Here is a 24,643-nt window from a genome sequence, read left to right as displayed (position 1 = left end):
ATAAATTTAACCTTACCGCCTCATTTTCTTTCTCATAAAAATATATATATCGATTAAGGATTTCAGTGAATAGCTGTACTTGTAATGAGGGATCCATGCACTGATTAGCTATCTTCAAGGCCTTCTTAAGGCACTCCATTACTCTCTTGCCATCATGGATCTTTAATGAGGAAATGGGGGGGGGGGGGAGAAACCAATGTGATAATTCAGTGTTAGCTCACAGCATAAGATTTATACTATAAACATTTAGTATAATTCTTGGATTATTCAACAGTACTTAAATATCAACTCATTGCTACGGAAACTTCAATACAAGTACTGAAACTCCAAGTGATATCCATATCCCAGAAACTGATAAGTGGCTAATACATCTTAAGAAATTAATATGAAAGATTATGACAATCTTGAAATATTTTGTAAGTGTGAACAAACATTCTAAGGAATAAATACACTAGAAAAGTGATTTATCCAGATCTAATTTTTAAAAAACTTCAATTTATAATAATATAAATCTTACAATATTGACAGGGTAAACAGTGTGAACAACTGAAGAGCTTTAGAAGTAAAAATATAACCAAAATATCGATAAATAATAATAATGCTTATAACCACAAGAATTTGAAAAAACAGCAGAGAGAAATTATAATGCAGAGTAAGCTAACAAACAATATTTTAAATTTATTTTACAGCATAAAAGGATGCACAAAACATTTCCAGACATGTCAAGATTTAATTGGAACTGAGCCCATGTTTCATTGCCACTTCTCTTCCAGGAATGCTTAACCTGAAATAGTTCTACCCTGCTGAAGATTCTTCAACCTGAATAACAACCTCTTTCACTTCCTACAGATATGACCCAATTCGAGTATTTCCAGCATTTTATTTTCATTTCAGTTTTCCAGATTCTGCAGTGTTTTTGATTTTCAGGAGTAAGACTGGACATGCTAAGCAAAGAAGCTGATCCCCAGATTACGAATAAAGTCCATAGGGTTTAAATCCTGTGAAATTATTTACCAAACAAAATGAATATTAAAGTTTCACATTTGAGTGCATTCAGCAGAAACAGGTAAGTATTTAATCTAACAGAACTAGCAATAGTGAAAGGAAAGTTGAATCAAGGAAGTGATTTTATTTTTTTAGTAGAACAGGCTTGATAAATCTATTGCTATTTCTGTTTTAATGTTCAAATTGAAATGTTCTTGTTGTATTCAAATGATTTCTTAAATAGGGTTTCCAATAAAATTCCATAGATTAAAATATTTCCGCAACAAGCTATGAAACCATATTATTAAAACTTAAAAGCATAAGAAGACCTACAGATGCTGGAAATCCACAGCAAAACACACAAAATGCTACATGAACTCAGCAGCCCAGGCAGCGTCTGTGGAGAAAGAGTAAGCAGTTCACGCTTCTAGTCAAGGCCCTTAATGAGGACTCCGATGAAGGCTCTCCACCCAAGACATCGACTGTTTACTCTTCTCCATAGATGCTGCTTGACCTACTGAGCTCCTTCATTAAGACTTAACTATGAATACAATATCTTAATTAAATTTAATGAATAACCAGAAAAATGTAAATGCTATACAAATGTAATATCACACTTATACCTCTTCGCCATTCTTATCTGTATTTCGTCCAGACCAAAATAAATGAGCACAGATACTGACAGCACGACACTGATCCGGCTTTTTTAGCAACTTTGAAGCAGCCAGCGCACATTGTGTCCTCAAAGGTTCATGGTTCTCTTCACTAAAACATTTCATTCTCTCAAATGTTCCAATTATTAATGTGATTGCTGCCAGCTGTGCCTTAGAATCACTGATTTCATCTTCATACAAGGAGAATGCCTGTAACAGTACAATTTGAAAAAATACAGAAATGGTTTTCAGACTGGTTTATTATTTCATTCACAGCAGAGATTATCATGAATTTACATATAACAGAATTGTAAATCACTGCACCTCAGTAACATATCATACTAATCATCTTATTTAATTGGAAATATTGTGATCGACTTGAAAAGATCCAGCAGTCATATTAGTATAAAGTGACTCCTCCAAATCTCAACCTTTATCACTTAATTTATCATCCTTTTACTATTTGTAACATGGACGAACAACTGCCAATACTTGCCTGTGACATAAACTCGTAAGCCACAGTTTCATGATTCTCAAATCCAATATCTCCAGCTGCAAGTGCTCCTTGCAGAAATAGGCGAAGGGGTAATTCAGCAAGCTCTGCTTTGATCAGGGCACTGATGGTCTGATGGGCAAAAGAAAATATCTTCTGGCACTTCTTTTCCCATTTTTCATCCTGGCAAAGATCAGTGGAAAATAAGTTTCAGTTACTTGAGGAATTATGCCTTGTATTCAAAATTTACAACCAAATGATTTTATGAACGGTGTTTGCTTTTAACTCTGGTCATAATTATGGAAAAGCCTGACCAATGTAATTAGGTTTAGAAATACATATTAAATGGTCAATATAATTGGAAAAGTTCAGAACATTTGAGCACTTCAAAGCATTGCAGAACTTGCTTTTGTAAACTACAAAAAAGGCACAACCATCCTAACAAGTTAAAACTTTTACTATGGTGCACAGTGACTTAAATTCCTAAATATATCACCATGTTTGTAAGCTGTCTTCGTGCAGTAGACTTCACGCATACAAGATCCAATAATGAAAGCAGAGGCTTCTAGACAAGCTTTAAGTTTAAAATGAATGTTCAATGAAACTCGGGACAGCAAGACCCTCATTCTAAAATTCATTGCCAAAAAGTTGCCCAAGTTGTGTGGGAAGAGGCGAGATAATTTAATGCATTACATAATCTCAGAATGGGGTGTACAGTGGAGAAAATTAATAGAGAGTAGGATTTCAAATATATTGTCTTGACAGATTGCAAGTCAATATAAAACTGAGCAAACTGTGGTGTACAAGGAATTTATGAATAGTAAACAGGCTGGCAAGAGGCCAAACCTGTACATAATATTACATATATTCTACATAAATGCAGCAAGACATAATCAAATTTTGTTGCAATGAAGGCTGATGTACTATTCGTATACGTAAAAATTTGCTGAACCCATATGCTATCAGTAACTGATGTACAAGGGCCCCACATCTCACTGTTTCAAATTATTCCACTTTTTAATTTTCTTCCAAACCACATCTCAATTTTGGTATCAGCCCAAAGTCTTTGCAATCTTTTCCACAGTCCACAATGCCATTGAGCTTGGTCTCATAGCAAACTTGAATACATTGCATTTGATCCCTTCACCTAAATAATAGAATAGGGATTACCCATTCATCAACCCACGCCAATATTCCCAATACCATGCATTTCAACTTTTTTTTTTTTAAAAGCTGTGTTGCATCTTATCAAAATCCAGTACATCAGTAGAGTACTCTTGAAGACTAACTGGTTATATTAGTACAAACGCTACTCAATTTAAATTGGTTAATTCAATGCAAATATTCTGGTCAGGTTGGTTGCACTTGTTTCCTTAAATTTTAATCTCAGGAATGCTTGATCACAACCCAGTGGATGCAAGCAAGGCATGTTAAAAGCCACCTCATATGCCCAACTATCACCAAGTTACAGAAATCATTTGTTGATCCCAATTCAACTGGATAGAACTATCAAACTTGAATTCATCCAGTTAAAATACAAAAAAGTTAAATTAATCTGATCAACTATCTGCTCAGCTGAAACAAATCTTCACTTGCAAAACATACCACTAACAATCAAGTACTGTTAAACTGTGTAAAGTAAAACAATGCATTCTTCCATTAAAATATATCAGTACTTAGCCAGTCACTGTTAACACCATTAACAGCTGTAGAAAAAGGCAATAGAGACAAACACAAAGCATGAGGAAACAAAATACATTTTCTCTGCTCTATTGGTATTCAAATTACTAGTTCAAATTCTATAAAAGATTACTGTTGAATCTGACCTAGTGACTTTTGTTATCATGGAGGATGATGAGCAGACACAGCAAACCGAAAGAGAAATTGAAAGTGGTAACAGACTATTATTGACAGGAAGAACAGGACTGTCAAACAATCAATGGAGATGTAGGGCAGGAGACAGCCTGTCAAAGGTGGTAAAGAAGCATCATAAAGGAGAGAGATTGAAAATCTAGTTGAATGGTACCACAACAACCCCTCACTCAACATCAGCAAAACCAGAGTGCTGATTATTGACTACAGGAGGAAGAGATCAGGGGCCCATGAACCAGTGCTCATTAAGAGATCAGAGGTAGCGGGACCAATAACTTTAAATTCTTAGGGATTATTAGACCAGAGCATCTGTTCTAGGACCAGCAGACAAGGACCATTTCAAAGGCATGGCAGTGCTTCTACTTTTAGAAATTTGTGCAGATTCAGTATTTCATCTAAAACTTTGACAAACCTCTATAGACACAAAATCTAGTATGTTAATACTAATGTCCAAGAATAGAAAAACCCACAAGAAGCGGTGGATACAGCCCAGTCCATCCCAGGAAAAGCCTCTCCACCACAGCCTCTCATCTTTTTATTTTTCCCGTCCTGCTGAAGGGTCTCAGCCCAAAATGTCGACTGCACTCTTTTCCAAAGATGCTGCCTGACCTGCTGAGTTCCTCCAGCATTTTGTATGTGTTGCAAGAAAAGGGGATGGCCTTTTTCCAAGAGACAGGGTGGAAAGAGGTATAGATAAGATAGCCATGGGAGTCAGTAGGTAGACAGTTTACCTCTAAAAGATGAAGACAGAGATCGAGAAAGTGGAGGGAGATGCCAGAAATGGATCAAGTGAATTTAAGTGAATCAAATCGATTCTGAGGGTAGTGTATAGTGACATACACAGTGTATACTTTAACAATAAATTTACTTTGTCTTTGAATCAGATCATTTAAATGAACTCATCTACCTTTCCTTCTTTCCAAAATCCATCTCTTTCATATTTAAAAGATATCAGAAAGCATCTTGCTTATAAAATTTAGATAATACAGATAATGATTAACAAACAAATGCAGGGGAAAAAGCATCCCATTATCAGAATGGTTGAATACAAGAAATATCACACAGATCTTTGTAACTAACTGAAATCTATACCAACAACTCAATCTTTCACTTTGATGAAAATCTATGCACCCAATATGATAAAGAAAGATAGATAGAAAGGAAGCAACAGGAGGAAAGTGACAGCTGAAAACTGATGTAGACCAACCACTGATTGGCAGAAATTCTCTCTACCAATTCCTGTGGTCTCAAAAGTAGCCATCATAATCAAAAACCCAACCCACCCTGGATGTCTTCTCTTCATCTCCATTCCATCAAGCAGAAGATACACAAGCTTGAAAACTTACACCACCAGTCTCAAGGACACCTCCTACTCCCACTGTTGCAAGACTCACGAAAGGGCCTCTTGCACAATAAAGATGAACCTTCGGCTTCACTATTTACCTCATCACGCTCCTTGCAACTTATTGTGTTACTGCACTTCCTCTGTAACTACCACTACATTCTGCATTGTTATTGCTTTTCCCTTTATACTTGTGTTTTGAAATCTGTATAGATGACATGAAAAATAGCTTTTCACTGTATCACAGTACCCATGATAATTATAAACCAAGTGAACAATTAAAATAAGAATGGAACAATGGTAAATATTAGAATTTAAGCAACCATGCACTCTAGTAGGCTAATCACAAAATTAACATGCAAGTCCAACAATCATTGGATAAGGTGACTGGCACATTTGCCTCTACTGCAAGGGATTACAACGCAATGTAGCAACCTCTTGCTGCAGTTATATAGCATAGTAGATAAAAACATTGCTTATTGTGAACAGAAATGGCCTCCTCACCCAAGAAATTTGACTAGAATGATGTGCAAAAGTGATTGCTGCTAGATGCTAAAGTGTTTTAAGTGTACACTTGAAATTGTATTTTCCTCATCAGTACTAAATTGACCTCCTCTATTCAAATCCAATAACTTAGTCATTCACGGCCCTCTTTACTGTTTGATAAAATTTATTTTCTACCTCCTGTAAACTGAGGCTGAAACTCCAAATTATCCACATACATTCACTGACCATTTAGAATTCTGTCCTGAAATTACATTGGGTTAAAAGAAATTGAGGAAACAATCTTCCTTTTACGATAAGCATTGGACCAACGGCCTTGGGGAATAAAAATGAAAATTATCAAGACAGCCAACCAAATTACATTCAATTTCTTTGTTCATTCAAAGTAAAGTTTTTAAAGTTTTAGAAGATTCCACCTTACCACTTTTGAATTCTCCTTATAGCAGAATGCCAACTGATAAGCAGCAAAAACCAATGGTGGTAAAGTAAAGCGAATACGTTGATTTCCACCAGCACCAAAGTGTTTTCTAGCACTGTTTAAAATCTAATTGAAGATCAAATTATAAAAATTAGGATGAAATACATATAGGCAAAGCTGTAAAACAGGTTCTTAATGTCTACAGTATATTTTCTGGTATCTGACATACAGATAATTCTGGGAATAGAACATCAACTAAAATCTTTGAATAGAGACTTATATAGTGATTAAGTAGAATTATAACTCCCACTGCCAACTTTAACATCTAAACAAGTAAATTTAGATTAATATGCAAGTTTTGTATGTTAACTACATATACATATGGGAAGTTAATGAAATTCTGAGAATCCACTGCTCTAGGAAGTTTACGTTAGAATTAATGAACTACAAACATCAACTTGAGAAGTGAAAAGAGCATTTTCTGGTCATTGATATCAGGTTAGTTGGTAGTTAATTTTATTCATTTGTTATAGTTGACATCTAATCAAGTACAGATAAGGATTTTTAAAACAAATCTCAACCCATAAATAATCGACAGTATTAAAATACAGAACACACAGTCCACATCAGTCAAAAACAATAGGGATGCACAAAAAGGAATATGAAGCTTCCTGTAAACAAACAGATATAACTTAGCATCAACCTGTTAATTCTTTTTCAACAAGAGAACACTGAAATTGGTAAATTAGCATACCAGATACTGTTGATCAGGATCATCAGATTGAAATAAATGGATGAATCTACCAACAAGGCTTTGTTCCTCAGCAAAATCTTCTGGGTCAGGATCTTCTGCTGGCTGATCGGGCTGATCTTGAATCAATGTCGACACCAAGTTCAGAATGGCATCCACCTATTTACAGAGGAAACATGCATAAAAGCAAACATCAAGTTTCTCCCTGGCTATATACCACAATCATTGTGCAAAGTTAATACAGAAAATCCTCTGAACTAAACAGATGTCCAAGTTGATGAAATTCATCAACTAAATGTGACCATGGCTTCCCTCTCCATAGACGCTGACTGGGGGATAGTTCCAGTATTTTGTTTTAATTTTCAATTTCCAGCATCCCCAATATTCAACATCAGTGGAAAAAAAAACTAAATGATACAGTGATAATATTTCTATTTCATCTAAGAAAAATACATCTGGCAGGGAATAAATTAACGAAGAAAATATTCATTTGCAGTAGATGTGAAAGGATTTAACAAATATATTGAAGATGAAAAACACAAAAATAACTATATTCTGGCAACAATTCAAAGGCAATTTTATGTTGTTAGCCATATTCCCTTACTTAGCACATAGAAAAAAAACACATAGGTTTTAAATGAGCAATTTAAACCTCTCCCACCTCCACAGTTTCGTAAAAGTACACACAAGATCAATTTTTTGCTTAAACCTCAAAATTAAAGCTAAAACAACCCATTATCTCCTCTGAGTTAAATCCGTTTTACTATAGTAAAGTAGCAGGCATTCTTTGGGTAAAATCTATGAGCAAGCTATAACAACTGAGATTCTACTCAAGTACTAAGTTACTCAAGGGAAAAGCGAAAGTAGAGTAAATGTCTAAGGCTACATCCACACTAGACCGGATAATTTTGAAAACTTCAATTTCACGTAAAAACGATAGGCGTCCACACTAAGTGTTTTTGAAAATACTTCTGTCCACATTAAAACGGGTATTTCAGCAAATCTCCTCCCACTGCACATGCGCAGGACACATCTATCGAAAACAAGCGACATGTTTGGTGTCAAATCTCGCCGTGAAAGAGTTGGTGTGCATTTGTTGAGTTACAGACTAGGAAAACTTAAATGACGGACAGCTGTTGGCTCTCGCGCAGGAGGACTGAAAAACTAAAAAAAAAATTACAAATACCGGAGCATATGGAGACAACCAACAGGGAGTTCATGGACAGTATGACCCAGTTGATGACGAACATTGAAAAACTGACTAACTCTGTTGTATTAATAAAGCCCCTTGTTAAATGTATAAAACACATCTGCATCAGTATTAGCTTGTATTTCCATACAATATTACATTAGGCTGTTACACATCTATTGTCAGAGAAGTACTTGCATAAATAGGTAAACTACCTTCATACAAGCAAGGACAGAAAACAGGGCAAAGTGAGTATACTTATCTATTCAGTAAGTTATGGGTCAAAATATTTGGTGAGTACATTTCTAACTCTTCTGGCTTCAGTCTCATCGCCGTTTGTTCTGAAATTGTTAGGTTGTGTTCAAGAAAACAATGAAATGGCGTGCTGCCATCACCATCTGTTTCGGTACGTTATGACAGCATTTTTAGATTTCTCCGGTTACCCCATCCACACTGCTCCGGCCAAGCAGCATTTTCAAAATTACACACTTCGGAGGGTGTTTTAGAAAAGCTCCATTTTCAGGGGAGGAAAACGCCATTTTAGTGTGGACGGAGGGACAAAACGAAGAGAAAAAGCTTCGGTTACAGATTTATCTGGTCTAGTGTGGACATAGCCTAAATCTACTTGGTGCATTGTACAGGTTTCATCCTTCTACTGACCCTGTTGGATCTGAAATATATTTGGCTTTTTCCAACAAACTTTAAATCAATAATAAAACAAAGTTTGAAACCCTGTTCATTCCATTAATAATGCAGTGCAAAATGCATTACTAAATTTGAAGCAATTTGTAAAATATGAATAGAAGTGTTCAATTTTGCCAAAATTTACTAAATGAATACAATAGTACACAAGTCACACTGATGTCCAAATTGCTTCATTCCAACAGTACCAGCCCCAGGCTTAATGAAAATATATACAAAGTAAATGGCATCCATTAATTATTTTTAAACCAATGCCCAAAAAAAACTATTTTTCCTTACCTTTATAGGACTGGTGTCAGCATAAATTTAACTTGGATTCCAAAAAGAAAAATTAAGCAGCCCTGAAATATTCCTAACAATACCTTCAAAATATCCTACTTGGCAAAACAAATCTCAGAACTGACCAAAGATGATATCAAAATATTTACACTGGTACAAAGCAGAAAATAATTCCATACTTCATAAGAGCCAGGAGATATTTCAAAACCGTAATCTTAAATTATTTTTCTTTGTTATCACTTTAATTATCCGAATTAAGATTTTCCTCTCCTTAGATAATAAATGCATGAAATGATCTTACCTGTTCCTGACCAACTATTTCTGTATTATACTCAAGAGCATTGCTCAATATGTAACAGCTCATATTTTTGCGTGATTCATAGTCAAAGTATTCAAACAAAGGATGGAAGTGCTTCAACTTCAGGACAGTAAGTATATTGTTGTAGGTGTCGATGGGAATCTTTAGAAGTCGTGTTAACTCTTTAGAAACTGCACTGCTAGTAGCAATACTATTTGCAGAGGGGAAAAGAAACGGGAAATTTGATAATTCATTCATTTTATGACTCTCAAGATATAATATTCTGTTTAAATAGAAAATAGTAATGTAACAATTAAATTATTAATTACAATTCAAGCACATATAAAAATACATACTGTTCAAGATTAAGTTTGTTGAAAATCTCCACAGTAGTTTCAAGAACCTTATCAACATAGTCCACCCGTTCAGGATAACACTTCATGGCCAAGTTGATAAGAGACACTTGTAAAGATACCACATCTTCAGAAGGCATATCCTGTCTTGACTAAAACAAACAAAGTCATTTGACTAAAACTTTTCCGTCCAAGCTCTAATGACCATTTTAGAGTCAACTGAAGAATATCACAGAAAGATCAATATGAAATCTGATGGCAGTTACTTCTATTGTGCAGTTATTTAACATGCACAGTACAAACACTGACCATGTTTGCCAATTCTACACCAATTCTTTAGTAGCACATCTGAAAACAAATCTTTACATCTTTTAGCTTTTGCTTCTTCAAATAAATATCTAACTTTCTCATTCATGATACAAGGGGATTGCCTGCAGTCAGAGCTAAAAGGGACATCACCCATCCTTCAAAAGTAACTCTCATAAAGCACAAATATGTTAATGCACTCTACAGGAAAACATTCAACATTTATCTTCAATCTAATATTAACAAGGTGACTTGAAGAAAGATCAGAAATAGGGTTTAAATGATACAATAGCAGAGATATAAGGGGAAAAAATGTTGTGCTTAGACTCCAGAAGCACTTCAGCCATTGGTAACACAAAACAGAGAGCAGAAATAACATCTCCTTCTCAGTGACAATCAACACAAGTGCACCCCAAGGATGCATGCTTTGCCCACTGTTCTACTCTCTCTACCCTCACTGTGTGGCTAGGCACAGCCCAAACATAATCTATAAACTCGCTGATGACACAACTGTTGTAGATTGGCTGTTGCAACAACAGCCTTTCACTCAATGTCAGTAAGACCAAGGAACAGATAGTGGACTTCAGGAAGGGGAAGTCGGGAGAGCACACACCAGTCCTTATCGAGAGCTAGGATTATAGAGAGAAAGGGAAAGACTGAAAAACATTGATTAAAAAAACAAAGATAAACATGCATTTTTTAAAAATCCCTGATCTGTGTAGATAATTTTGTGACAACTTATTGGCTACCTAACCAAAATCCCCACAAAATTTCTCAGCCTTCCTTGCTTCAGAGTAGTTAGTCCCAGAATCTCAAATTGCATTCTGTCACCATAGTTTAATTCTGCGATGAATCTACACTGAAAACCAATGTAATATCCTTTATGTAACAGGTGCCCTAAACAATGTACATTTCTTTAAAAGTAAATTTCTAGCATTATGTATGAAGTTAGTACTATTTTTTCTACCACAAATTCTACCAACCTCAGCAAGGTTCTACATCTACATCTTTATTTGCTCTCATGTTCAGTACTATTTCAACTCTAGATTCTGCTCATCAAGAATCTCAATATCCAAGCAAATATTCTTGTATAAACACAACAGATTCTGCAGATGCTGGAATTCCAACATAGTCAAAATGCTGGAGAACTCAGGTCAGGCAACATCAATAGAAATGTTTCAGGCTGGAAAGGAAGGGGGAAGACAGGAGAAATGAAGGGTGCAGGGAGAGGAGGGAGAACTCTAGAAGGTGATATGAGAAGGACTGGTGAGTGGGAAAGGTAAAGGGCTGGAGAAGTAGTAAGCTGAGAGGAGAGGGAGAGTGGGTCATGGGAGAGAGGGAAGAAGGTAGGGCACTGGGGGAATGATAGATAGGTGAGGAGAAGAGGTAAGAGGACAGAATGGGAAATAGAGGAGGAAGGAGGCAGGCAAAAAAAAACCAACCCAAAGGTGAAATCATTGTTCATGACATTTGGTTGAAGGCTACCTAGACACCCATGAGGTGTTGCTCCTCCACCCTGAGAGTGGCTTCATTGTGGCAGGGGAGGCAGCCATGGACTGACACATCAAAATGTCAGAGGCCTCTGCACTCGAGCATTCTCTATGGTGAGAGAGTTTGCTGATTCTCAAGTCAGGGAACTCAAATAAGCAACATTGCAGATTGTACTATGAACAGCGAGCTGCTGGCCTCTCCTCTTGCAGTGGCAGGAGCAATATCTCCCTCTGTGCCCCTCATTAATGAGGGCCTGTAGCGATGTTAGCTGGGCAGTAGTTTTTGATGGACTCTAGATCATGGTATTTGGGGATTTGCTACTGCATGGTGGATGGTGGGGGTGCTGATACTTCTGCTGGGAGTAAGTTTGGGGGGGGAAGAGGGCTGATGCTTTTGCTGTTGATTGTGCATGGGAGGAGGTGGAGCTTTGGGGTTCTAACATTTTTCTGTCATCATTCTTAGTGGGGGTTTTTTCCGTTTCATGGATGTCTGCAAGGAGTAAGGACTGCAGGTTGTAAACTGTTTACATTCTCTTGATATTAAACTGAACCACTGAAAGGACCAAATGAACTTAAAGGCAGGGTGGAAGTTGGAAGCAAAGTTGATTAAATTGATGAGCTCAGAACGGGTGCACAAAGCAACACTGATGCAGTTATTAATGTAGCGCAGGAAGAGTTGGAGGCTATGACCAAGGAAGGCTTGGAACATGGACTGCACCATGTAGCTTAAAAAAAGGGCAGGCATACCTGGTGCCCAAAAAGGGATCCCTGGCTACCCCTCGAGTTTGGAGAAAGTAAGGAGCCAAAGGAGAAATTGGTGAGGGTGAGGACTAGTTCTGCCGTATTGAGTAGGCTGGTGGGTTTGAAATTCTGGTTGAGCCTGCCAGATGGATTAGGGTGGTGTTGAAGGGGAATTAGTTATGCTACGTCAGTTTTCTTTCCTGTCAGGTAGTCACCATTACATTGACCTGCACCTTAAGTCTTTTAGACTCCCTGCACTTCTGAATGAACAGCTTTTCAGTCTGGATTCTCCATACTCAAAGCCAGAGCAAAGATCAAAACTAATACCTCGAGTAGTTCACTTTCTGCCCGTCATTCTGAACAACCAAATTATTAGAATGTTTGCTGCCTAATTTTCAACATCATATTTCTCCTGAACAAAAAGAGGGAAAAAATAATTGAGATCGCCTTCTGAAAATTGAGGTGGCAGAGCTGGCTTTTTGCTTATTTTTGAAATTAATGTTTAGTGCTTGCAGATAATTGTTCCAAATTCTTAATTGCAACTTGGTTTGCATTCCAACTATTTAAGATGCTGTAACCTTCTGTCATTAAACAAAGGCTAATTATGTTCATTTATTTAATTGGTAAATGACATGGTAGCCACAGATGTGCAGCAGATTCATGTCTAAATGCGAACATCCTTAAGTAGTTCCCTCAAGTTTGACGATTATGAAAATGACACTCTACTGTCAAGCTTCATTTAAGAACTTTTTTCTGTCAATTAATTGCCCATTAAACCTGTCACAAAACTATTACCAATGCAAGTACATTTTAATGCTGTGATAAATCTTACTGATGAACTGAACTTTTATGGCAATAGAAATATGAAATTTCTTATCACATTTATTTTCTCAAGATGATTTTTTAAAATAGCAAATTGTACCTTTTATGTTTTCTCATTTTTTCTTTTACACTTGTGTTTTTCTTCCTTCAAATTTACTTCACTTTTCATTCTATACAAGTTAACACTGAATTCACCCACATTTTCATACTTCATCTGTCCTCCCATTTATTTTCCAATCTTTACATTTAAGTAGGCAATGAGACACCCTATTGACGGCCCTATTTTTGCTGGGCCTAGATTACCAGTTTCCTTCACTGCATGGCTATCATGGTGACCATTAAATGACTACGTGGGCAAAACATATTTGTGTTGAAGGATGCAGTGGACTGTCCAGCCAGCTGCAAGCAGTTTTCTAGACTGCTCCTGCAAGTATTGACACAGAAGTACACCTTGCTATTATAGTTAGGGCTAAATCAACTTGCTCATCCTTGTAAAGCATTACAGAAGCTTTGGTTGAAATGACTGACATTTCAGTAATGCATTAATTTACCGAATAATTTCATTGTGCACACAAACCCTGGCAAAATTGGCAAGGTTTTGTCCAAGTTATCAATATTAGTGTAATTATCAAGTTTACAAAATGGCAAAATTATTAAGTGATGAATTGAAATAAGGACCTAAGACTAGGAACAGCTCTTCTAATAAAGGATGCAAGTCCAGTCTGCAGCCTTACCTGGATTACTGTAGCTACTTGTTGAGAAAATATATCAAACAACTTTATATCAGCAGGGATTCCAGGACCATCTTCACGATGCGCAAACAATGCCAACCTAAAAATGGCAAGATAATATCAAAAATTAAGTGAAATAAAGCCTTGGAGCTACATTTTTCATAATGCATGGATACTGTTAAAACCTGTTAACATTGCAGTCTAATTTGGAAAATAATTGTGATTAGAGGATATGTTAACCAAGATAGCAACTCTCCTGCTCCCTTCCCTTGAGGTACAGTATGGTATCTTTTACAACCACCGCCAAAGATAACCTATCTGACATTGCAGCACTCTCGCAATGTTGCATATTAAATCAGCCTAGATTTGTGTGATTATCTTTGAAGTAGAACTTGAATCTGAAATGTATTGATTCAAAACAACTTAGCAACAGCTGACCTGCAGGAAATGGAGGTGCCAACTTCACAAATAAATTCCAACATACAACAACGCAAAAAAAAAAAAGATAACCTAGTTTTAAACCAAGTTTGATTTTAAAAAAATATTGGCCTGAAAATGTTCAATGGTATCATTTAATGAAATTGTAATTCAAAGAAACACACTTGGTTTCAATTTACTTAATCAATCCTACCTGTCAATTAATGCAATGATAATGTTTTTAACATTAACACTTTGGTGGAGCTCTGCACAAGAACGAAGGAATGGATTCAGTGTCTGCAAATGAAACTCATCAGGGAATACCTGTTAAAAAAATAATCTGCTTGAACATTCAAAAGAGTTGCACTTCATAAAATGTCAACAGTGAAGACTTTATCATTTCAATAATGAAAGATGTCATACAATGACTGGGAGTCTTAATTCAAAGGATGCTTTTGCAAACAAAAAAAGCCTAACCCCTACAGCAGCACAATTCAATGGCATGACACTTTGCAGATTCAAAAAGGGGTGCACATCTGAGATCCTGTACTGACGGCTAGATAAGGGTTTGGCAACATTTTTATCAGTCCTTTCTTGGCTTTTACTCCAATCAACCTAAATTATAACTGTAATCTCCCATTGGTCGCTTCCTCTTCAACTGCCAGATTCTTTGCACCTTCTTGGTGTTTTACTGATACAATATTTAACTGACACTCTAGGCCCTTAGTCATATTACAATTATCCCTACATTTAACTCCTTTCTACAAATTACAGCTTCCAGAACTTTATTTTAATTCTTCGTATATTTTAATAATTGTCCTATTAAATAGATTTTCAGAATTTGTTTCTATTTCAGCCTACTGGTTGCATTTGTCTCCAAACCCAGTGACCAGCACAAACTATATGACTAAAGTGCTACAGTAAGGAGCAAGGCAGTATTCTACCCCTTTGAACTCTGCTGTCTCTCAGTATCTTTCAGCACATCTGTAAACTTGAAACATGCAGAAATTGGGGCACTTTAAAATATGGTTCCTGAACTTTTATTAAACAAAGTTCAGTATACTTGGAAAAAAAAGAAAATAAACTTTACCTGAATAATACATTCCATGAGATATTCCTGAGCCAAACCATCCCTGCAGTTTACAACCTGCTCTAAAATTCCAGTTAACACAATCTAGGGACAATAAATGAAAATTAGATACATAGGTCAATTAGAACATTCTCACCTCAAACATTGTGAGTTTAATCCAAATAAGCATTCAAAAATCATAACAGCCTGACATTCCAAAGTCCCATGCATTCAGATGTACAGGAAATTTTAAACAGAAACAAATTCCATTTCATCTGACAGGTCCGATTTATTATTAGTTCCTGTGCTGGAATAATTTTCCTCACCATCTTTACTACCAAAAAGAAAGACATGTTTAACACATTTACTTATAAAATCACACAAATGGGAAAGTGGCTCCATCATTGCCTATTAAGATGACTGCACTTGAAACTGATCAGTGCTTTAGAGAACAAAACTGAAACTATCATGGTAAATTATTTCCTTCTATAACATTTCTAAATAGGAATCAAATTCCAACTTCATTAGAAATTGGGTTCAATGTATTCTCCAAGTTCAAAGTAAATTTATAATCAAAGTAAATCTTTGTCACTGTATACAGCAGCTTCATTTTCTTGCAGGCATACTCAATAAATCCATAATAGAATAATAACCATAACAGAATCAATGAAAAATTGCACCAACTGGAGTTCAATCAATGTGGAAATAAAACTGCGTGGAACAAAAATAAAAAAAATAATAAGCAATAAATATTGGAACCACAAGATGAAGTGTTCTTGAAAGTGAGCCATAGGTTGTGGGAACATTTCAGTGATGGGGCAAGTGAAGTTGAATGAACAGCCAAAGGGCTGTTCAAGAGCCTGATAGTTGAGGGGTAATGACTGTTCCTGAACCCAGTCTTGTGAGCACGGAGGCTGTTGTACCTTCTTCCCAATGGCAGCAGAGAGAAGAGACCATGTCCTCAGTGGTGGGGGTTCGCTGAGGTTAGATGTTGCTTTTCTGCAACAACGCGCTATGTAGATGTGCTCAGTGGTGGGGAGGGCTTTACTCGTGATGAACTGGACTGTATCCACTACTTTTTGTAATATTTTCTGTTCAAGGGCATTGGTGTTTCCATACTAGGTTGTGACATATACTGTCCACCACACATCCACAGAAGTTTGTCAAAGTTTTAGACGTCATGCTGAATCTTGGCAAACTCTTAAGTAGAGGCACTGCCGTGCTTTCTTCATAATTGCACTTATGAGCTGGGCCCAGGACAGGTCCTTTGAAACGAAAACACCAAGGACTTAAAAGATGCTGACCTTTCCCACCTCGAATTTTCCAATGAGGACTGGCTCATGAACCTTGGGTTTCCTCCTCCGGAAGTCAATAAGAGGTTGTTGTTGTGGCACCACTCAGCCAAATTTTTAAACTTCTCTCCTATATGCAGATTCATCACCACCTTTGATTTGGCCTATAACAGCAGTGTCATCAGCAAACCTGAATATGCCATGGGAGCTGTGCTTAGGCACACAGTCATAGTGCAAACGAAGCAAAGCAGGGGCTAATCACACAGCTTTGTGGTGCACCTGTGCCAATGGAAATTGTGGAGATGTTGCCAATCTGAACTGACTGTGGTCTGCAAGTGAGGAAAACGAGGACCCAATTGCACAAGGAGGTATTGAGGTTAAGGTCCTAAAGCTTATTCTATATTCTATTAGTTATTCTATCAACATTCCTCAAAAATGCTTTCTGCATTTAAACAGTACACAGCATTTACAAGCTTAAAAACACAACTAATGATTGCAACACAATATTTTTTATAAAGTTAGCACATTCAAAAGAAATATATTCTCACACTCTGGAACATGTAAAACTGTAAAAAGTAAAATATCGGCCTTTTCCACACTTCTGGCAGCGCATTCCTACCATGTTTAAAGAAAAAACAACCCTGCTCCAACATCCCCTGATACTTTCCACCAAACACCTTATAGTTATGCCCACTCTTACTGTGCTTATGAAAAGTATTCACCCTCCTTGGAAGTTTTCATGTATTATTGTTTTACAACAGTGAATCACAGTGGATTTAATTTGGCTTTTTGACACTGATTAACAGAAAAGACTTTCGTGTCAAAGTGAAAACAAATTTCTACAAATTGGTCTAAATTTATTATAAATATTAAAAATAATTGATTGCATAATTACTCACCCCCTTCAAGTCAGTATTTAGCAGATGCAACTTGGCAGCAATTACAGCCTTGAGTCTGTGTGGATAGATCTATCAGCTTTGCACATCTGGACACTGAAATTTTTCCCCATTCTTCTTTAGAAAACTGCTCAAGCTCTGTCAGATAGCACGGGGATTGCAAGTGAACAGCCCTTTTAAGTCTAGACAAAAATTCTCAATTGGATTGAGGTCTGGACTCTGACTTGGCCACTCCAGGGCATTAACTTTGTTGCTTTATAGCCATTCCCATATAGCTTTGGTTTTATGCTTGGGGTCACTGTCTTGCTGGAAAACAAATCTTCTCCCAAATCACAGTTCTCCTGTAAACTGCATCAGGTTTCCCTCCAGGATTTCCCTGTATTTTGCTGCATTCATTTTACCCTCTACCTTCACAGCCTTCTAGGTCCTGCTGCAGTGAAGCATCCCCACAGCATGATACAGCATCACCATGCTTTACGGTATGGATGGTGTGTTTTTAGTGATGTGCTGTGTTTGGTTTATGCCAAATATAGTATTTAGTCTGATGGCCAAATAGCTCAATTTTGGTTTCATCAGACCATAAAACCTTCTTCCAGCTGACTTCAGTTTATCACATGCCCTCTGGCAAACTCTAGCTGAGATTTCACGTGTTTTTCTCCCTCCCAACAGTGGCTTTTACTGAGCCACCCTCCCATAAAGCTGCGACTGGTGAAGCACCCAGACAACAGTTGTTGTATGTGCAGTCTCTCCCATCTCAGTTAATGAAGCTTATAACTCCTCTGGAGTTCTTCCATAGGTCTCTTGGTGGCCACCCTCACTAGTCCTCTTCCTATGCAATCAATTATTCTGTGTTTCATATTTGTAATTAATTTAGAGCACTTTGTAGATCTTTCACATTGATACAAGTATTTATTTTATTGATCAGCATCAAAAAAGCCAAATTATATCCATTGTGATTCAATGCTGTAAAACAAAGGATGAAAACTTCCAAGGGGAAGTTATAGGCTTAATAAGCTGGTAAGGAAGGCGGGCTCTGTCGTGGGCAAAGTACTGGAGAATTTAACATCGGTAGCTGAGCGAAGGGCGCTGAGTAGGCTACGGTCAATTATGGAAAACTCTGAACATCCTCTACATAGCACCATCCAGAGACAGAGAAGCAGTTTCAGCGACAGGTTACTATCGATGCAATGGCCTCAGACAGGATGAAGAGGTCAATACTCCCCAATGCCAATAGGCTTTACAATTCAACCGCCAGGACTTAAGAACTTTTTAAAAGCTATTATTAATGCTTTTTGAGATAGTGATTTAGATGCATATCATATTTTTTACTGAGTTAAGTATTGTATGTAATTAGTTTTGCTACAACAAGTGTATGGGACATTGGAAAAAAAGTTGAATTTCCCAAAGTATCTATCTTTCCATCCAGGGGAAAAGTCTGACTATCCACTCATTCCATGCCTCTTATCTTGTACCACTGTATCATGTCACCTCTAATCCTCCTTCACTCCAAAGACAAAAACCCTAACTCCTCAACTTATCTTTATAAGACATGCTGTCTAATCTAGGCAGCATCTGGGTAAATCTCCTCTGCACTCTAAAGCTTCCACATCCTTCCTAATAATGAGGCAGGCTGCATTGAACACAATACTCCAACCGGACTTTTATAGAGCTGCAACATTACCTAATGCTCTTGAACTCAATCCCCCAACTACTGAAGGCCAACACACCTTGTAGAGAGTATTTCCACAATGCCGTTGAGGAAGGAGATCCACAACTTGGACCAAGCAACAATACAAGTATGGCAATATATTTCAGGATGGCATGCAAGCTGAAGAGAAACCTGCAGTTGATGATGTTCCTAAGTACAAGTAACCACTTCCCCCTTTGCTGGTGGAATGAATGTTTAGGGCAGTGTATGTGGTACAATTAACTGCTTTTTTGTTAAAAGATACTGTGCTTATTGAGCTTTCTGAGCTGCACTCATCCAGAGAAATTAGAATTTCATAAACATAGAACAATACAGCACAGGTACAGGCTCTGGCCCAATACATCTGTGTGGACCACAATGCTAATCTACTGCACATGGTCTCTGGATCCCTGCCAGCCATGTGCCTGCCTAAATGCCTCTTTAACATTGTAATTATTGCTGTTTCAGTTCTCCTAGTAGCATGAGCCAAGTTGGGAAATTATATGACCAAAAATGTGCTGGAAGAACTGTGGAGAATCTGTGTATACATACAGTCAATGTTTCTGATCTATGACCCCTCAAAATTAACGTAGTGTTAGTTTTCTATAGGAGAGAAATTGGGGGAAGGACATGTACAAAGAGAACATCTGTGATGGAATATGTTGAAATAGCCTGACGGCACTTACTGCTATTAAGCCATTTCAGGAATGGACAGGAGGAGGAGGAGTATAGGAAACTGATACAGGACTTTGTGATATGGTGCAACTCAAACTACCTGCGTCTCAATATCACCAAGACCAAGGAGATGGTGGTGGACTTTAGGAGATCTAGGCCTCATATGGAGCCAGTGATCATTAATGGAGAATGTGTGAAGCAGGTTAAGACCTACAAGTATCTGGGAGTACAGTTAGACGAGAAGCTAGACTGGACTGCCAACACAGATGCCTTGTGCAGGAAGGCACAGAGTCGACTGTACTTCCTTAGAAGGTTGGCGTCATTCAATGTCTGTAGTGAGATGCTGAAGATGTTCTATAGGTCAGTTGTGGAGAGCGCCCTCTTCTTTGTGGTGGCGTGTTGGGGAGGAAGCATTAAGAAGAGGGACGCCTCACGTCTTAATAAGCTGGTAAGGAAGGCGGGCTCTGTCGTGGGCAAAGTACTGGAGAGTTTAACATCGGTAGCTGAGCGAAGGGCGCTGAGTAGGCTACGGTCAATTATGGAAAACTCTGAACATCCTCTACATAGCACCATCCAGAGACAGAGAAGCAGTTTCAGCGACAGGTTACTATCGATGCAATGGCCTCAGACAGGATGAAGAGGTCAATACTCCCCAATGCCATTAGGCTTTACAATTCAACCGCCAGGACTTAAGAACTTTTTAAAAGCTATTATTAATGCTTTTTGAGATAGTGATTTAGATGCATATCATATTTCTTACTGAGTTAAGTATTGTATGTAATTAGTTTTGCTACAACAAGTGTATGGGACATTGGAAAAAAGTTGAATTTCCCCATGGGGATGAATAAAGTATCTATCTATCTATTTCAACTGGTCTTTCAGATTTCCTGTATTTTCAGCTCTTTTTAAATTTTCATTTAGGCAATAGACAATAGGTGCAGGAGTAGGCCATTCGGCCCTTCTAGCCAGCACCGCCATTCACTGTGAACATGGCTGATCATACACAATCAGTACCCCGTTCCTGCCCTCTCCCCATATCCCTTGACCCTGCTATCTATAAGAGCCCTACCTAACTCTCTCTTGAAAGCATCCAGAGACTTGGCCTCCACTGCCTTCTGGGGCAGAGCATTCCACATATCCACCACTCTCTGGGTGAAAAAGTTTTTCCGCATCTCTGTTCTAAATGGCCTACCCCTTATTCTTAAACTGTGGCCTCTAGTTCTGGACTCACCCATCAGCAGGAACATGCTTCCTACCTCCAGTGTGTCCAATCCCTTAATAATCTTATATGTTTCAATCAGATCCCCTCTCATCCATCTAAATTCCAGTGTATACAAGCCCAGTCGCTCCAATCTTTCAACTTATGACAGTCCCGCCATTCCTGGAATTAACCTTGTGAACCTACGCTGTACTCCCTTAATAGCAAGAATGTCCTTCCTCAAATTTGGAGACCAAAACTGCACACAATACTCCAGGTGGGGTCTCACCAGGGCCCTGTACAGCTGCAGAAGGACCTCTTTACTCCTGTAGTCAATTCCTCGTTATAAAGGCCAGCATGCCATTAGCTTTCTTCACTGCCTGCTGTACCTGCATGCTTGCTTTCATTGACTGATGTACAAGAACACCTAGATCTCGTTGTACTTCCCCTTTTCCTAACTTGACTCCATTTAGATAGTAATCTGCTTTCCTGTTCTTGCCACCGAAGTGGATAACCTCACATTTATCCACATTAAACTGCATCTGCCATACATTCCCCCACTCAGCCGTCCAAGTCACCCTGCATTCTCATAACATCCTCCTGACATTTCACACTGCCACCCAGCTTTGTGGCATCGGCAAATTTGCTAATGTTACTCTTAATCCCTTCATCTAAATCATTAATGTATATTGTAAACAGCTGCAGTCCTAGCATCAAACCTTGCGGTACCCCATTGGCCACAGCCTGCCATTCCGAAAGGGACCCGTTAATCACTACTCTTTGTTTCCTGTCAGCCAGCCAATTTTCAATCCACGTCAGTACTCTGCCCCCAATACCATGTGCCCTAATTTTGCCCACTAATCTCCTATGTGGGACTTCATTAAAAGCTTTCTGAAAGTCCAGGTACACTACATCCACTGGCTCTCCCTTGTCCATTTTCATAGTAACATCCTCAAAAAAACTCCAGAAGATTAGTCAATCATGATTTTCCCTTCGTAAATCTCCGCTGACTCAGACTGATCCTTCTACTGCTATCCGTATGCATCATAATTTCCTCTTTTATAATTGACTCCAGCATCTTTCCCACTACTGACGTCAGGCTGACCGGTCTATAATTCCGTTTTCTCTCTCCCTCCTTCCTTGAAAAGTGGGACAACATTAGCCACCCTCCAATCTGCAGGAACGGATCCTGAATCTATAGAACACTGGAAAATGATTACAATGCTTCCACGATTTCTAGAGCCACCTCCTTAAGTACCCTGGGATGCAGACCATCAGGTCCCAGGGATTTATCAGCATTCAGACCCAACAGTCTATCCAACACCGTTTCTTGCCTAATATAAATTTCCTTCAGTTCGTCCATTACCCTAGTTCCTTTGGTCACTATTACATCTGGGAGATTGTTTGTGTCTTCCCTAGTGAAGACAGATCCAAAGTACCTGTTCAACTCATCTGCCATTTCCTTGTTCCCCATAATAAATTCACCTGTTTCTGTCTTCAATTTTGGTCTTAACTATTTTTTTGCTTTTCACATACCTAAAGAAGCTTTTACTATCCTCCTTTATACTCTTGGCTAGTTTACCTTCGTACCTCATTTTTTTCTCCACGTATTGCCTTTTTTGTTATCTTCTGTGTTCTTTAAAAGCTTCCCAGTCCTCCGGCTTCCTGCTCATCTTTGCTATGTTATACTTCTTCTCTTTTATTTTTATACTGTCCTTTACTTCCCTCGTCAGCTACGGCTGCCCCTTACTCCCCTTAGGATCTTTCTTCCTCTTTGGAATGAACCGATCCTGCACCTTCTGCATTATTCCCAGAAATTTACAGAGAAACTACAAAGGGTTTTGCTTATTGAAAATTCTATTCCAAGTGAAAACTTGGTTATTAGCAGTTTTTTAATTATTAAATTCTGGTAAATTATATCTCTCTGACCTAAAGCAGATATCAAGAAAAATGCCAAGTTTAACTACAGGGCCAGAACTCATACCTGTTTGTAGCGCTCCACGTTAACCCCTTCTAGCTGGCTAAGTCGGACTAGATTTGTACCAACAAGAATTCTTAGTTCTTGACGCTCACGTTCCCGTTTTTCTCGGTCTCTGCTATGACCCTGGTGCTGCATTCGGACCCAGAGTTTGTTCATTTCTGCAAAGTTCAGTAGCACAAAGTCCATAGAATCATTGATGTCTCCAGTTACAACTTCTCTGAAATTCAAAAGCACAAGAAGTTGAAAGCTGTTATATAATTAAATACAATTAAATTTTGGATTACCTGTGAAATGATAAAATCCTAGATTTTCAGCCTGCAATTAGTTTTCAAAATTAAGTTAAGGATTTAAACATTTCATATTACAGATCAATAAAGTACATTTACAAACTGTAATAATTTGCAATGATCAAAGATTAGTGTATGAATTCAGTAGAATGGATAAGGGGAGCTAATGGATGTCTGCATTTGGATTTTAGGAGATACTTTGATAAAGTCCTAAATCAACTATGTTGGGATGTGTATCAGTGTTGACAAATCTAATAATTGGAGGTAACCTACTAATATAGATCTAGAATTGGTTAATCAGACAAAATATAATAGAAATGATCTTTCAGGGCCACAGGCTGTTTCTGTTCCCACCCCACCATACAAAGAGAAGATCTTACTTTACTTGCTATCATTTATTAAATTTGAAACACTTCTGATCCTCAGGCCAATTTTTTTCCAGCAGCTTTATTTGCTTTTTCCATCAGAATTAACACCATGTTTAATTTTTTTCTGTAGTCCATGGTTGTACCAGTGATGTATTTTTATATCTATGTCTTTTGCAGATAATATTTTTATTATTTAAATGGTAGCCTAATCTCAAACCTGTTTTTTTAAATCCGCTGCCATCCACCTTGTCTATTATAATGGAATCCCTCCATTATCTCCCCCTTTGCTTTTCAGCATGTCCTTCCTAAATGCAAAGTAACCTAGAATAGCTTAAAAAGTCTGCTTAAAAGACCTCATCCTTCCACCTATCCAGGTGATGCCAATAAGGACTATCACTCTGGGCTTTTTACACTAACTCTCCAGAATGTCTGCAGTCATTCAATGACATCCTTGACCCTGCCACTAGGCAGGAAGTACTTAATACAATGTGTAGAGTTTTAAATAAAAAATGTTAACTTTGTTCTTCTCTATATAAACAATCAAGCACATATGAAGTGTGGCAATGCAATGGTTAGTGCAACGCTATTTAAGCTTGGGACGAGCCAGAGATCAGAGTTCAAGTTCAACATTGTTCTGTAAGGCGTCAGCGTACATCCTCCTCTTGGAATATGTGGGTTTTCCCTGGGTGCTTTGGTTTCCTGTCACAGTCCAAAGTCATACCGGCTGGGTTAATTGGTCATTGTAGATTTTCCCGTGATTAGGTTAGGGTTAATCAGGTTTGCAGGGTTGCTGGGGCAGCCAGGCTTGAAAGTCTAGAAGAGCCTAACCGTGCTGTATCACTAAT

At 37.9% G+C, this 24,643-nt stretch overlaps 1 protein-coding gene across 1 annotated transcript in view; it reads right to left on the bottom strand.

The window, feature by feature from the left end:
- Window positions 1-24,643, bottom strand: part of vps35 (VPS35 retromer complex component) — a 41,740-nt gene that overhangs the window by 4,602 nt on the left and 12,495 nt on the right. The window contains exons 6-16 of the mRNA XM_073070086.1: window positions 23,147-23,360; window positions 15,436-15,519; window positions 14,560-14,669; window positions 13,932-14,028; window positions 9,842-9,990; window positions 9,489-9,696; window positions 7,021-7,176; window positions 6,270-6,392; window positions 2,134-2,313; window positions 1,608-1,847; window positions 17-160 (exon numbers count right to left, since the gene is read on the bottom strand). Coding sequence (XP_072926187.1) covers window positions 17-160; window positions 1,608-1,847; window positions 2,134-2,313; window positions 6,270-6,392; window positions 7,021-7,176; window positions 9,489-9,696; window positions 9,842-9,990; window positions 13,932-14,028; window positions 14,560-14,669; window positions 15,436-15,519; window positions 23,147-23,360 — 1,705 coding nt within the window. The remainder of the gene's footprint in view (window positions 1-16; window positions 161-1,607; window positions 1,848-2,133; window positions 2,314-6,269; window positions 6,393-7,020; window positions 7,177-9,488; window positions 9,697-9,841; window positions 9,991-13,931; window positions 14,029-14,559; window positions 14,670-15,435; window positions 15,520-23,146; window positions 23,361-24,643) is intronic.

The sequence above is a fragment of the Hemitrygon akajei genome, chromosome 17 (genome assembly GCF_048418815.1).
Source record: "Hemitrygon akajei chromosome 17, sHemAka1.3, whole genome shotgun sequence".
NCBI classification, from domain to species: domain Eukaryota; kingdom Metazoa; phylum Chordata; class Chondrichthyes; order Myliobatiformes; family Dasyatidae; genus Hemitrygon; species Hemitrygon akajei.
Note: the sequence above shows the minus strand (reverse complement) of the source record. Positions and strands in the feature narration are given on the sequence as shown.